Genomic DNA, 15,246 nt, shown 5'->3' with positions numbered 1-15,246 from the left:
ATAGTACAGATATATGCAAGTCTGCTTAAAGTTCCCAATTCAGTGACATCCTGACATAAAGAGTGAAGTTCAATTACTTTCCGAAAACACGGGTTTGTCATATCTAATCACTGTATATGTGTATTGTATGTAAAAAAATCTTGATTTATATGTTAAATATAAAAACATTTATATGGTTTCAATACCAATAATGTACTTCTTCCTTCTTTTGTGTGAGGACCTAGACATCACTCAGCCCAAATGGGAGCTGAGTTTGCAAGCTACAGGGGAGGGGGGTTTGGGGTTGGTGGTAGATGTGGTGATGTCAGAGCCTGGAGACAGTCATGATTGGGTCTAATTAGAATTTGCGGCAGCAAATAGATAGGCTTCCTGCATGATTGGATTCAAAGTGGCTGGTGCCAAAAAAAAAATAGCAGAGGTGCAGAAACTAGAAGCAGAGCATTTACAGCCCTGCGTGAAAAAGGCGGCTCTACTGAAAGCTATCTCACTGTGATGCTGATACAGCCTCTCCTAGAGGCTCGCATGAGTTTAATAAATTATTGTGCAGACAGTGCTTCAACAGCAAGGGTAACCAATAAAGAGTTCCTGAAGGAATAAAGAGAGAAAATAAGCTGCCGCGTCAACGGTGTTAGGTTAGAAAGTGAGCACGGCAACCTAGGACACATCATAAACGAAAACAAAGGTTATATTTAACGTTTTCCCAGAGCTACATCGATGGCATCAGTTCTTGGAAACAGCACCCGCGCTTCGGGAACTCCTAACAGCCAACTCAAATGCAAGTTCAAAAGAAGAAGGAGGAGGAGGTCGAAGAGAAAAGGTAAACTTTTATATAAATAGCGCGTCTTTTTCGGTATCCTTATCGCTTACTGAGGTCAAGCGTGACTTGCTGAGTGAGATTCAGCGACAGACAAATGACATTCACCTGCCACTGCGTAACATCCTTTATTCAGGTTTGTAAATGCCGCCTGAGCTCACTTTCGCTTGCCAATGTATTAGTTATGTCCTTGCATAAATTACTTTAGTTTTTTTTATTCAGTGCGTTTGTGAATTGCATTTTGTCATGTTTAATCAGTAAAAGAACGTTTGGATTAAAAATGGACTGTTAAGATACTCGTTAAGACTACTTGTGTGAAAGTTGTTGTAATATGCTTCTCACATAAATATACTTTGTAAAGTAAGCTCCAAAATCTATTAATAAACGAGAATTGTCAAAAACTGCAGTAAATGAATTTCTTACACTTAGGTTTAAGTTGCTAAAAATATTAGGAACATTCGGTGTTTACAGTACAGTATATCAATTTACATCATATTTCACTGTCGTGTATCTTTCCGAGCAAGGTTCGTTTCGTCCTGTTGATGTTAAAAATTATTTTAAAAAATACCCCTTTTCTAACTTCAAAGGCCGTGTTTGGGAAAACGAAATTAAGTCGAATTTGTTTTGGTGCCAGTTACTGTACATTTGAACATTTGCCAGTCTGAGACTGTCCAAACTAGTACATTTATCATCAGCTTCCAACTGCCTAGCACTTTCAAAGGAATGTGGGCTTTTTGCCTTTTGTTTCATGTTGTCGTTCTTAGGTGAAATCTATTAGCATAACTAATATTGCCAAGATATCAGAGCAAGATTGTAAAAGGGCTAATTGTTCTTCTACAGTACGTCCTTTGGCTTCTCTTGGGAACACTAGTTGTGCAAGGACATCTAATGACTGCCTGTTTTAATAATAGTTTATAGGTTAGAGCTTTAATCAAAACAGGGACCTCTTAATGTTCTTTAGGTTCCAAGTTAATGAAAAGGTGGGATTAGCTGTAAATCCCTTTTTTTAAAAAAAAAGCTTTTTGAATTCAGAAAATACGTCATGAAATAACATTTATGACTACAATATGTCTGTGTACATGAGGATAAGAGGTTACATTGTTTTTACTTTGAAAGAATGAAATTAATCCTGATGTGTCAATATAAATCCAGTTAATCTTACTGGAAGGGTACAACATTTGACATATTAGCATTTAATTTATGTACGTCATTAAATGCAAAAATACATATTGTGAGGAATGAGCCAAAGTTGGAGACAGGCTTTTCATTTTGTCACACAAAATGGATTTCTGTGTAGTACTGAGCAATTTGTATTTTAACCCTAAAACATAAACCATTTAAAAGATTCATATGTATATTTTCATTTTACATCATGGAACAGATTGAAAATGTATTTTGTGTTTAGAAGTTTCTAGAATATTGAAATCTCAATGTTAATTCTGTGGAGCTGATTTTGTTTTCATATGCAGATTGAAAACTTTTGAAGGGATTTAATGTGCCAATAGTAATAACCCATCTACGAATAAATGGCTAGAATGCATTTCTTGAGTTTATGTGGGGGTTGTATTAATAAGAACTAATGTATTCCCTGCACTCTTCCACTTATTCAAAAATGTCTTTTTCATTCAGAACTTAAGGACCATTATATGTGTTTGACTCTTACTGGCTTTCATTTTTGTTTTGCAGTTAATACTCACACAATACACACAAAAAAGAAACAGTTTTTCTACAGTACTTTGTTATGCGCAAGAGGTGGAAAAAATAGCTTGTGTCTTGAGAAGCTCAATTCCATCCATTATCAGAATTCCGCATACCCCAGTAAGGGTTGTGGATAGCCGGAGTCTGTTGAAAAACTGAGGACTGAATCCACACAACTGCTCTGCCCCTTGTCAGGACTTTGTACTGTATATGCATTCAAATAAATACAGAATACATTTACAGAATATTCATACTACAGAAAATGAGTTAAAAGAATATCATATTTTATAAAATTGTGCAGCAAATATGCTCCTCAGAACTTCCAAAAGGAGTAACCTTTTGTTGTGCTTTATATATGTTATCTGTATTTTGAGGAAAAATAAATTGAATGTTATACATTTTAAAGACAGCAGAACAAGGAGGCTGGTGTAGATGATAATGTAAAACTTTCAAACCAAAAGTAATAATTAAACTTTCAAAAGACTTTCATCACTCCTCAATATTTATTTCAAATCAAGAAGGTTACTGTACTGTACATACCTGTGGAGGTGCTTGCCAGTTAGAAGTCACTGTCAGTCAAAATTACTATTTTTTTTTCTTTTACACTTTAGTTCTTTGACAAAATCCTAAATCGGGAACATAAATTTCAGTATATCTATGGACGTCTTGAACATTTTTTCCATATTGATTTAATGTTCGTTCCTTATGTTCTGTTTTCTTCAGTAAAGGTTGCAGAGAGATATAATGGGGTGCATTCATGAACAGAGAGAATTTGGATGGAAGCTTGTAGCCATGTTTAAGATGAAGAGCCATTTTGCCACTGTTAGTCCAGGTCTTTACTTGAGCGAACTGAGGGCACAAGCTAAGGTGCAATGGGGAGCAGCGAAAGAGTAAAGCGGAACAAAAGAAATGTACCCCAGGTGGGTGAGTGGAGAAGGATTATTGAGAAATGAAATTTCATGAAAAATTAATGGAATAGAAAAATTGCACAGGAGCTGAAGGTAGGGAGCCATTCTGCCTCTTCATCTTCCTGCAGTGCCAAAATAATAAATGAGCGTGTTTCATCTCGGCTGGGTTCAGGGACACAGCTCCTTCTCCATGACAAGTTTGTGCCGTACGTTAAGACCTGTTCAGCTTATCGTACTCTCTGACAGCTACAGGAAGAAGACTGGATGCTGATAAAATTAAATTGATCATATCTTTTTAAATAGCAGGCAGCTTCCTTATCTTCCTCATCCTCTTCTCCTTCCTCTGTACTTACGTCTTCCTTTTCCTTTTTTTTTTGTTCTTCATGGTAGATTCTGATTTCTTGTGATCCGTGTAATAACTGCCATTTTAAATTGCATCAAGGCCATTAGCTGTGATAGCTGGGCCAGAATTCTGAATAAAGAAATATTAGATTTAGATTCATGAGCTTATTTCGGAAATGTTACAGAGTAGTTAATAGCAGATGTGACTGTCTACTGGCCACGGGGCAAAGAGAAAGGAATTAAATTGAATAGCTATAATAAGCATAGAAATGAGCCTATTGATGTATTGTTTTTTTCCTAATGAACCGATTGTGTGCAAAATATGTGAAAAAATGTAATATACTAATGAGCTATTCCTTTCCACAGTCATTTAATAGGTATAACTTGTTTTAGACTGTATGTTACATGCTGAGTAAGTGTTAATGTGCCAGACATGCCAATTATTTATGTATTTCTGAGTACAATAACAGGACTTTGTCTCTGTCATTATATTTATTCACAGAATCAAAAATATAAGACTATTGCTCTACTTCCGGTGATTTGTTCCTCTTAGGACGATGACTATGGAAAAGCCCATTTGCAACTTTTCCGAAACGAAACGCAGCATTGACTTCTTCTCTATTTTAAATTAAAGGTCTTCCTATATTGTGAAAGTTTATCATTTGTTTTTGTCAGAGCCTAAAAGCTTTCAGCTTCATCCAAAATAAATAAGAAAGAATCCATTAACCTAGTTAAACTTTTCTAATGAATTCTGTTTCAAGAATAGCTTTCTTCAAAATTATGTACAAGCTTCAAAATGTATTGAATGGACCACTGAGGCATTTTTTTTTTTACTTTAGCTCACAGTGCAGCAATATTAATAACCAAGTAATTTAGAAAAGAAGGACAATAAATAAAATATAGCGTGGAAGAAAATATATTTACATAATGGAAATAATAAAATTGGTTACACAACATTAGGCATTGCATATGAAAATCAGAAACGACCGTACACTTGCGAGAGATGTGCTTCAAGCTGTCAAATTGCATATTTAAATATTCTCTTTATCAATATTGCTGATTCAGTTTGATTCCAATTGATGTCAAGAGAAAATGGTAACAAAAGGAAGTTCTTTATAAAACTGATTGGTATCTCAACTTGTACCTACTGATTTCATTGTGAAGCTGAAAGAAACAAAGGAAATGAATTTTATACAACATACGCTTAAGCCATTCAGGAAAAGTTCTATTTTTTATTCGAAAGGCATTTAAATAAGTTAAAAGAAAAGGTTTTATGCATATATGAATTTCATCACATTTAAAACTAATTATTAAAGTCTCATAATTGTTTGGCAGGATACTACTAAGGTTTTCAAGTCTGCTGTAATAACCTGCATATACAGTACTTTGTTTGAATTGCTGTACAAGGAGATGATGTTTTTCCTTGGGTGGGATAATCCAACTACAAATACAAAGCATTTAACATTTTATCTTTTTAATTGTAATTCCCATAGCAGACATCCATTACATGGTTTCTCATTTATGAATTAGTATTAAATAACTTCTTTTCTGAATTATATTTCTCAAACATGTACGGTACAAGTAATGTTCAGTGCAATTTGTGTTATAGTATAGTGCCAATTACAGCAATGAAATTCAGCAAAATTTATCAACCAATGTACTTATGGTACAATGCAATCTGCAATTTTGAATTCTCTGTAGTCTCTACTTTCCGTTATCAGTTGATACTGTACTGTGGAAATGTGGAAGTACATTTTTTTGCATGTCTTCTCTGTTAAAAAATCTATTTATTGTTCATTAGAAATGTGCTATGGCTTTTTTCTTCTGTGGCATTAGTTATAGTATGCAAAATTTAATTTAAAGAATTTCAATCAACAAATTGTTTTAACAATTTCCAAAATAATGGAAATGAAATCAGTAATTCTTTTTATGTTATTTGAATGCATATTCATCATCTTGAAAGCCTAGACAATTATTTTTATAGTCCTCTTGGCTAAAGGTCAGTGTTTTAGGATTACAGAGACATGGGATTTGACAGACTAATCCTTAGCAAATGCTGCAGATTATTCTATGATGGGTCTTGTATTAAAAATATTCAAAGGATGTAAGCAGATTTTTCTGTTGATTTCATTAGATTTTATGGGGTATTGTGCTTTTTTGGATAACATACTGAGACTAGCAGTTCAGTGTATGTGGAAAACAATGAGGATTAGATAAAAAAAACAGATCAGCCTTTTTAATACCTAAAATGAAATTGGCTTGGCTTTGTGTATAAAATGTCATTTTTAAAACAAATTAGAAGTAGTTGTACTTTCATTTCACATCTTTAATTAATTCTAAAACACTAATATTCTTGTACTTCCATTTAAAATATCTTTGTTTAAATTTAAGATTGTTAATTCATTAATTTGTGTGTCATACACACATGTCAATATGCTTATGTGTGTTATATTTAAATATGTACTCTATGTACAGGTTAGTATACACCTTTTTTTAATTCTCATAATTTATAATTGCTTTGTTTATAATGTAATGAGGTTTAATAAAAATGCTTAAAATGTTTTTGTTTTATTTACTATGTCATTGCTCTATATTTTGTTATAGTTATCCATTTCTAAATTGTAGTGTGTATTTTGTTTCTTGGCTTTTTAATTAATCACACCACAGTGATTTACTTTACAGTCCCTTTGGACACTATAAATAATCTCAGGGCTTTGGTAGTCACTTCAGCAAAGGACAAATTATTTACCTAGCTGTGAAAAAGAAGACATGCTTCCACTTGTGATGTTTGGTATTTTGTTGTGACTTGCAGAAATGTGTGTGTGCATTTGCACAAAACATAATTTGATGTACATAAACAACAGCCTTATCTTACTTTGGGACATTAAATAATTATTTATTTAACTATTTTAAGTACTACAGTATGTGAAGTAAAAATATACATGATGTATATCATGTACATAGATATATCTTAATGGGGTTTGGTGGCATTTAACCAATTCTCTCCAGGCACTGTTCATTTCTATAAAATAATGATTGCACAATTATCTAATATAAGGTTATTTATGTCAGACTGCTGTTAAAGATATTCCATCATATTCATGCGTATTTTTATGGTTGGGGTAAAAAAAAAAGTGTACCTAAAAGACTATGAAAGGCAGAGAAGAAAAAAGCACATACCATTAACAGAACTACTCTTTTTGGTGTGCATTATTTCTCCTTTTAATGTTAACACAACGGCACATCAAAGAGCTGGCAGGAAGTCAGAAGCTGTCTCGAAGTGTCACATAATTTATGTAGCAATTACTGTTTACGCACTCCCATAGTGACGAGCTTCCCAACACTGTCAGATCCAAAGATCCAGGTCAACATATTTTCAGTCAGTTACACAACAGTCTGATCAAAAAACTATTAGTAAATCTGATGTGCCTACTAGAAACAAAATATTACAGTGTGCTACTGCTGCATAAGTAGCATTGGTGAGAACTAGAGGTACTCCCTTAGTGTAATAATAACAAATTTGATTTTCTGAAAGTTACCTAGAGAAAAGAAGCAAGACTCACAGCTTCAGGTTGAGGTTAAGGCTGGGTGGTACTGTCATAAAAAGCTGTTTTTCATCACACCTCTTCTTTTTTTCACGAAAATAATTGATAAAGTCATAAAATTACAGCTTTAAGGGTTAACTGTTTTTTTTCTGTCTGTGAAAGTAATTTAAAGCTGGAATTTCAGACTGAATGTGTCGCTATGTGGTGGAGATCACACTGTGACACTGTCAGTAATTAATATTCTACTTCATTTTAAAATGTTTACCTGCCCTTTTTACTGGAGTGAAGCATGCTGCCCTTTTGCTGAAGTGAAGCATGCAGTCTTAATACACCAGGCTTATTCTGTTTATATAGTCATGAATAAATAAACATTTTAAATAAACGTTCAAAGCTTTTACCATATAGGTCACAGGAATAAATTGGAATGGAACTAACCCCAAACCTCTCAAAATTATGGTCTATGATACTAATGTAAAAAAGTCTCAAAACAGTGCACTCCCTGTCTTTCCAAGCACTGTACATCTGACTTTCTCACACTTTAAAAACTCAACATAATTGAAATCAGAGTGACACTGCACAGAAAAAAGGGCTTAAATTTGCTTTTCTTCTTTTCTTTCTAGCCTGTTCATTTTGCTTTTTTTAGGGCTACACAAAGTATTGTTTAGAAATTTGGTGAGGATTTAAGTTTTATTACATCCATTAAATAAAATAAATTGTATTTTAATAAAATGAACTCCAATGATATTCTTGATGGATTTAAAGCCTTTTATTAACATTGAGATATATTTTTTGGGCAAGAGATTTTAAAATATTAATGTATGAATAATATAATAGATTTGAAGAGACTAATGCCTTCTGAAGACACATAAAGAAATCATAAGAACAGAGCCTGATGATTTATTGTGATGTTTTATTTAAAAGTGTTGTTCTAACACATGTTCTTAAAAGTAGTGTTGGTTTCATGTATCGCATTCGATCACGTGGAACAACAGAAAGAGACAACAAAAATGGAAAGGTGTTTCTGGATAGCTGCTTAGTATACAACAAATACCTGGTTCTGTACTGTATGTCTAAGGTTAATGAAGGTCATTACCATCAGCAAGCACTGCAGTTTGTGAAAGGCACTGTCTAATTCACAGTCACATCCTGATTAACTGTAAAATATTCCCTGGTTTAGGACACGCCGTCCTCCACCGAACATTTAGCAGGGGAAAAAAGGTTATTAACATTGAATGGTGACTGTTCTCTCTGGAGAACTGCAGATAAAATGACCAAGGAAAGAAATAGCACAACTTTGCAAATTAGCATAATTAGTAATTATCTCTTAATAGCCCCTCTTGGCTTTTGAGACTTGGCACTTGAAATTCTGCTTAAAGTTCAGTGAGGAAAAACAAATTTCATGCTGAAATGTCTCAATAACACAGCTGAGCTATTGAGGTAATCACTCCTCTTAAGTTAAAAAAATATAGGGATAGAGAAAGGGTGGAACTGTTATGCATGGAAATGTAAAACTGGTTGAGTAGGGACTTATATGCCTTGCAAAATAAATAAATCATCAAATACACAGATGCTTATTTTTGTGGTTTTCCAAAGTACTTTCTATTAATATCTGTAATGATTAAGCAACCAAAAAGAAAAATAGATCTTTGAAGTAACAAATTATAAGTACTTAAATATTGATTTTTTTAAGTTACTGTAGCAGTGTATTTTGTACAGTACATCTAAGTATTTTTCAACAAGTGTTTTCTATTGACTTAAATATACAGTAATACCTAATAATACAGCAATATTTGAGGACTTTCATGTCAAATGTACTTTTCTTCACAATGAAATGGAAGCGAAGTTGCAGGAATATTTACACTGTATTCACAATCTCAGATGTGCAAACCCAAAAGTTGTTGAAGTGGTGTCAGCCCAGGATAAAACAGAATGTTTCTTTCGTAATTAAGAATAGAAAATTTAAAATGTCAGCTCAATAATACATTTAAGGTGAATAAAAACATAAAATCTTATACCATATAAAAGCTATTTTTAAATAACTATGAACTACTTCCAAAAAAGTTTTAAAAAACCAATGTATACATTTCCATGTGTGATTTTTACAGCACATTTGGCTCTTTAAGCTTAATGAGGCAGACAGCTAACATGGATTGGTAAACAGATTGTTTTGTTTCTAAAACTGTAGTGAGATCTTTAATTAATTTGCCTGTTTTATTATTACATAAAAGACTTAGAAAAACTACAACTGAAGTGCAGTTTGCAGAGTTAGTGGGACTTCAGGGTGTGATAATGTTCAAATAAATATGCAATTAACACCAATAATAAAGAAAGCATTGGAATTTTCGCAACACACTTATCTTGTTTCTAATTTTACCTAAAGCTTTGCATCCTGTAGATGCCACTGATAAGTGAATTCATCATCAGTTTTTGTGGTGTTCCCAACTTATTTTAACAACCATTGTATGTTAGCTTGTTACATACAGTACAATTAGTAAAAACTGATATATAGAATTGAAATATACTTAAGGAGTCATTAAATTTTGATTTTGAGGCAGCTGGAAGAATGTTTTCACATTATATACACAATCTGTAATATTCCTGTAAATATTTTTGTATGACTTTTTTTAGTTTTTTTTTTCATGTGTATGAGATGATTGTAATGACTAAAAAAAGATTTGTCATTTAATTTTACTATGCGCTATAATAATTGCTAACACACCAGTAATTCACTTCCAAAACAAGGTGTCTATCCAGTGTTGTTAATGGAAGCAGACTGATAACTGGACAGCAAAAGAAATAAAAAAATATTTTATATTTATGGTTTGAGACCTGATATTTAAGTGCAGAGGACTGCTAAAGAAGTATTCATAAAGATTATATGTTAACTTTTGGCCAGTTGGCATTTGTCAGTTTAAGCTTTAGTAAGATACTTTGTAGCCCTCTTCAATTCTTTGTAGCAGTAACACTTTGTAACTTTTTTTTTTTACGTCTCTGAAGCTGACTTGATTATGTCAAGTCAGTCCCGGAACAGGAAATCAGAATGCTATTGTATGTGGTCTTGGTGGACCAGTAGGGGGTACTCATCTCTCAAGACCAGGATTTCCAAACTAATGTCTCATTAAAATGACTGGGTACACTGTGCTGTAAGAGTTGTCATCCTTTGGCTGCGATGAACTGAGGCCTGATTTCTTTATCATTAAATCTGGTATCCTGGCTAAACTCTGAGTTTGGACCATCTGGCCTCCCTTCATTTTTACTTTAATTCAATTGGTGAAGTAATTCCTTATCACTCCAGGTGCGTTGGTGTTGAATGAAGTGAGCCTTTTCTATATGTGAAGCGCTTTAGAATAAAGTTAAAAAGTGCTTTACAAATGCAAGTAATTATAACTGTTTTTTCTCAAATTATATGGTTGGCTTCTGATCCTATAAATCCAAACTATTTCAAAGACATATATAGCAAATGCATTGCAATTTTAAGCACCAGCAGCCAAGAGGTACATCCTATAGGAGGATTTTAACAACATTTAAAACTTTCTTGCCAAGAATGAGAAAATAGGTTGGCAAAAATGATAATGCCGATAGGTTTATTTTAAATATTAGAACAAATTGGATAAAGCAGCTTACAGCTTTTTTCCCCCATCAGAATGGTTTCCCATTTTAGATAAAATTAATGAAGGATTTAAGCAGGAATAGAACTCAAAGCTTTTTTTTACAACAGAAGGCCAAGCGAATGGCACTTAGACTCTATTAACAGCAAGACTGAAATTCCAAGCAGCTTATAGCAGAGCCGAGTATTGTCTTTAGTTCTGTGCAAAACAAAAACTTTTCTGTTCGTTAAAATCACTACAAAAGAGGAATTTCTTATTGCTTGTAGAATCTTATTTTAATTCTGTATGAATGTACATTGAAAGCTTTTTATATCCAAAAGTATGTCAACACTCAGCTGATCACATTTGTCTAGATTCAGTACATGGTTACAGATACAGTCTATGGTTATTCATTAATTTGTAGTCTGTAGGCAAGGTGGTGTTAGCATAGTTTTTAGACTAATGAAAGTACAGAAACCTACAGTATATTTATGAGGTATCTTATGAGATGTATAAACCTGAATACATCTAAACCATTAAATGGTGGTTTGAAAGCAATGTATATTATACATGGTTATCTTTTAACTGAGTCATTCAGTAGCTCACACACAGCAGAATTACTTATAATACGTACTGTACTTTAAGTAGAAATGAATCTTTGTTTTAGAGATGGATATGATCTATGATGTATATTCTTAATCTGCACTTATTTTTACATACTGTTACTTTGCACAATGTTATTAAAAAGTACCTTAACAAAATATGTTTCCTTTTGAAGTAAATTGTTTTGTTAAAGCAGACTTTGATACTTGTTAATTGGGTTCTCTTTCTGCCCAAGAGGGTGGGGAACTTATCCATTTAATATGATAACTTTTGATTAATTAGCTATTTTTTATACATGTAATAGTTATAATTCTAAACCTACAACCGCCTCCAGTCACTTTTAGCCGTGTTGACTGATGTGCCTTTGTAATCTTTTAATTCTCTCTGTGAAATTCTGCATAAAGGAGACAATTATTAATTTGAATGATCACATTTTATGAACACCAGTCTGTTGAATTTTCATGAAAGTAAATACAGTGACTAACAAATCTTTTTTAAAAGGTAAATTGTGTAGGAGCCTTCTTCGGGTTATGTACTCTGTATCCTATAAAATAATGGATTTGTTTTATTCTAGTATTTTATGCACATCTAACAGGCTAGGACTTAGTTCAAAAGCGGATTCAACCAATTCGTAACTTAATTCTAACAAGACACCTTCAGTGATTTTTTTTACATGGGTTTACAATCTGTTCTCTAATTTGCTAAAGTACAGTTTGCATTGCTAAAGGTTTTAATCTTTTATTAGACTAAATGGTAACATGAACAGTTTGGAACTTCTAGTGGTGATGGTGGTACTGGTGGTAAGTGAAATGAGTATGTTTGCACATGCAATTTCTTAGACAAATAGGAACTTACATCCATGACATACAGTACTTGAATGACATTGTCCCAAAAGGTGACAATCGACTAGTAAAGACTTCCTCTACTGCCTCTGCTTCTTTTCCCCCAAACAAACCTAATGTACAGTTAATGATCTTGATTTTGCCTTTGTCACAATCGTTACTCCTCCTCTTAAGGGCGCTCCAGCCCTTCCTTGTTCCGTCCCATTCCCCACACCTGTTTCTTATTCCAGCCCCTCTTTAGTTCCACCTTTAAAGCCAGACGCAGGCGATTGCTCGGGGCTTCTCATTGAATCCCGTTTCGTGAGAGCCTGGGGTCCTGCTGTGTCTGGCTCCGTTATGGTTTTAGTTTCCTGTTCCTGATTCCTTGTCCCGCTGGTGGACCCGACCCGGTTCTGGTTTTTAGTTACTTTGGATAGATACCCTGGTCTTGGACTTCGCCTCCCGTTTTGGATTTCCCTTTTGGATTTATGCTTGGATTGTTTGCCCCGGACTCACTTCCCCTGGACACCTGCTCACCTCGGACACGCCCCCTTGTCTCCTGTCCGACTCCTGCATGATATTTTTCCCTATTGTTTCTTCACCTTTCGGATCGTGTCGTCCGCATAGGGACCGGAAAGAACTGTTTCCTGACACCCTTTAGAGGATGTAGTGGTTGCCTTGGAGATAGGAGTTGAATCAGGCAATTGTTTCTCAAAATATATGTGGGATAAGAGTTTAAAGAAAGTGTTTTTTTGTCCAGTCTTCTACTTTTGTGAATATTTTAATATTCACTAAGCCTAATAATAGTTTTTAAGCTTAACAGGAAAAGCAATCTTGCCTATGCCTTAGCTGTAGAAGTGAAATACAATGGGTTAAACATAAACATACAGTAGCCTATAAGTGCTAATCAATGTCGGGATATACTGTACATTTAAAAATGGTGTCTGTTCTCAATACTCTGATGCAATGAAACATTGGTTTCTGAGAGGTATTTTTGCTTATTTCTTGATTTTGAGGGTTCACACATTTTTCTCTTGTTTTAATCAGTGAAAATTATGGTGATTGTTCTTAAATTGAGTAGAAAATAATTAGTTCCCTTTAAACAAGTCAAAACTGGTCATGGCACATGCAGAACTGGCACATGACTATGTAAACTCTGTAACGTCATATACAGGTCCTCATCACTGTTTGTACTTCCTGAACTGTTTGGAAAGCTGTTCTGTCTCTTAATGTATGTTTCACAAGTCACATTGATTATGTACAGTACAGTATATCCCCTGTTTCAAGTCACTTTGCAATGCAGATTTAATTAACTTTGCAGTTTACATCAAAATACGTAGACATAAGAATTCTTTTTTTTTATTCTTCTCCCGAGTATGAATTGTAACATTAAGTAAATCTTCCCTTTAAAACTAAGACAAAAAAATCTTAGAATACATTTTCAAAGGGGATTGTACAGTACTGTATATGTAACTATTCAGTGTTAATACAGTTTATGCTGTTAAATAATGTTTAAGAATGGATATACTGTATGAACAATTTGAAATACAGTGCTGAAAAAGTTTGTGAATCCACCAGGCTGGTTGGTATTATCCTATTTTCTCATACTGAAACTCAATTAGATCTTAATGAAAGTCTTAAAAAATTAAAAAATTTAAAAGTATAGCACAAAGACACAAAATATATTTTGATTAATTTGGAAACTATCCAAGGGTAAAAATGCTTGTGACCTCATATGAATTAGTACGGTATGTGAACCTTTGAATTCAGTATCCGGTGCCACCTGCTTTAGCAGCAATGACTTTAGATGGTTCCTGTAACTTTTCATTAGACCCCCACAAATTATTCCCAATTTGGGAACATGGTTCAGTGGCCATTTTAGTTTTAGTGAGAAAAAACAAATTAATATTAGAATGTGTAAACTTGTTCTGTCATTGATACTCCATAGACCAAAGAAGTTGAAGGTTGGTAGTTTACATACTGTATAGTGCATTAGATCATCATTGTACAGTGTCCAAACCTAATGAAACTTTATGTACTCTCAAAATTCATATGACTTTAAAGTGAATGTGAAAATTAAGCTACAGTTATTGCTCACATGATTTGGTCAAATGAATTTTCACAATTCTCCTTTGAAAACAGTGAAAGTGTTATCTTGTCCAAACTTTAGACATCTTCAGGACAAGTTGATTAGTCACGTGGTTTGGCTGCCATAAAGGATGAAAAATAGGTTGAAAAATAATTCAAACTGTCTTCCCAATATGCACTTGGCAAGTTGGTATTTGGTGTAAGTAAACAGGTTTTCTCAAAGTTGTTCAATTAAGAACCATGTTCTCTAGGAACCAATAGAATTTCCAGTGTGCTACAATATATACAGAAATTGTGTACTGTATGTTGCAGCATACAGTATATAGTAGTGGATATAGTAGAATGTTTTATGGTCATAAATAATCACAGAGAAATCAGTATTTTATCAACTGTGGAAAATACAGCTCACAGCTTAATAAGATGATCATTCACGTGATTTGGTGAGCACATAAGACTTCTGCCTTTTCTTTATAGTCAAATGGGAAATTAACTCCTTATTAAGTGCAGATAAGGTTACAGTTGTGTTTACTATGGAACACGTTCTTTCTGTTCTAGCAAAACATGTCCATGACCTCTGACTTTTCCTGAAAGTCACAGACAAAATGGTCTGTTAGTTCCTTACAAACATCCATCCAATTGGGTGTAAACGTTTCAAGTGTAAACGTTTTGACAATAGAATGGATGAACCTGATTTTAACATTGGTAAAATAATTATAAATCAATATAAATCTGATCTGTTTATATCAAAAGGTAGGCTGTGTTTAATGATGCAGACAGGATCTTAAGTGTACTCTCCAGTAATTCACCCTACATTCAGCCTTAAGAAGTCCCTCCCCACAT

At 33.7% G+C, this 15,246-nt stretch overlaps 1 protein-coding gene across 1 annotated transcript in view; it reads left to right on the top strand.

The window, feature by feature from the left end:
* The first annotated feature begins 412 nt into the window (after nucleotides 1–412).
* The window catches only part of adarb2 (adenosine deaminase RNA specific B2 (inactive)), a 219,921-nt gene continuing 205,087 nt past the window's right edge, over nucleotides 413–15,246 (top strand). The window contains exon 1 of the mRNA XM_015354620.2: nucleotides 413–817. Within this exon, the coding sequence (XP_015210106.1) occupies nucleotides 715–817 (103 nt within the window). The 5' untranslated portion in view covers nucleotides 413–714. The remainder of the gene's footprint in view (nucleotides 818–15,246) is intronic.

The sequence above is a fragment of the Lepisosteus oculatus genome, chromosome 6, assembly GCF_040954835.1.
Source record: "Lepisosteus oculatus isolate fLepOcu1 chromosome 6, fLepOcu1.hap2, whole genome shotgun sequence".
NCBI classification, from domain to species: Eukaryota; Metazoa; Chordata; class Actinopteri; order Semionotiformes; family Lepisosteidae; genus Lepisosteus; species Lepisosteus oculatus.
This window is presented reverse-complemented; position numbering and strand designations above follow the sequence as displayed.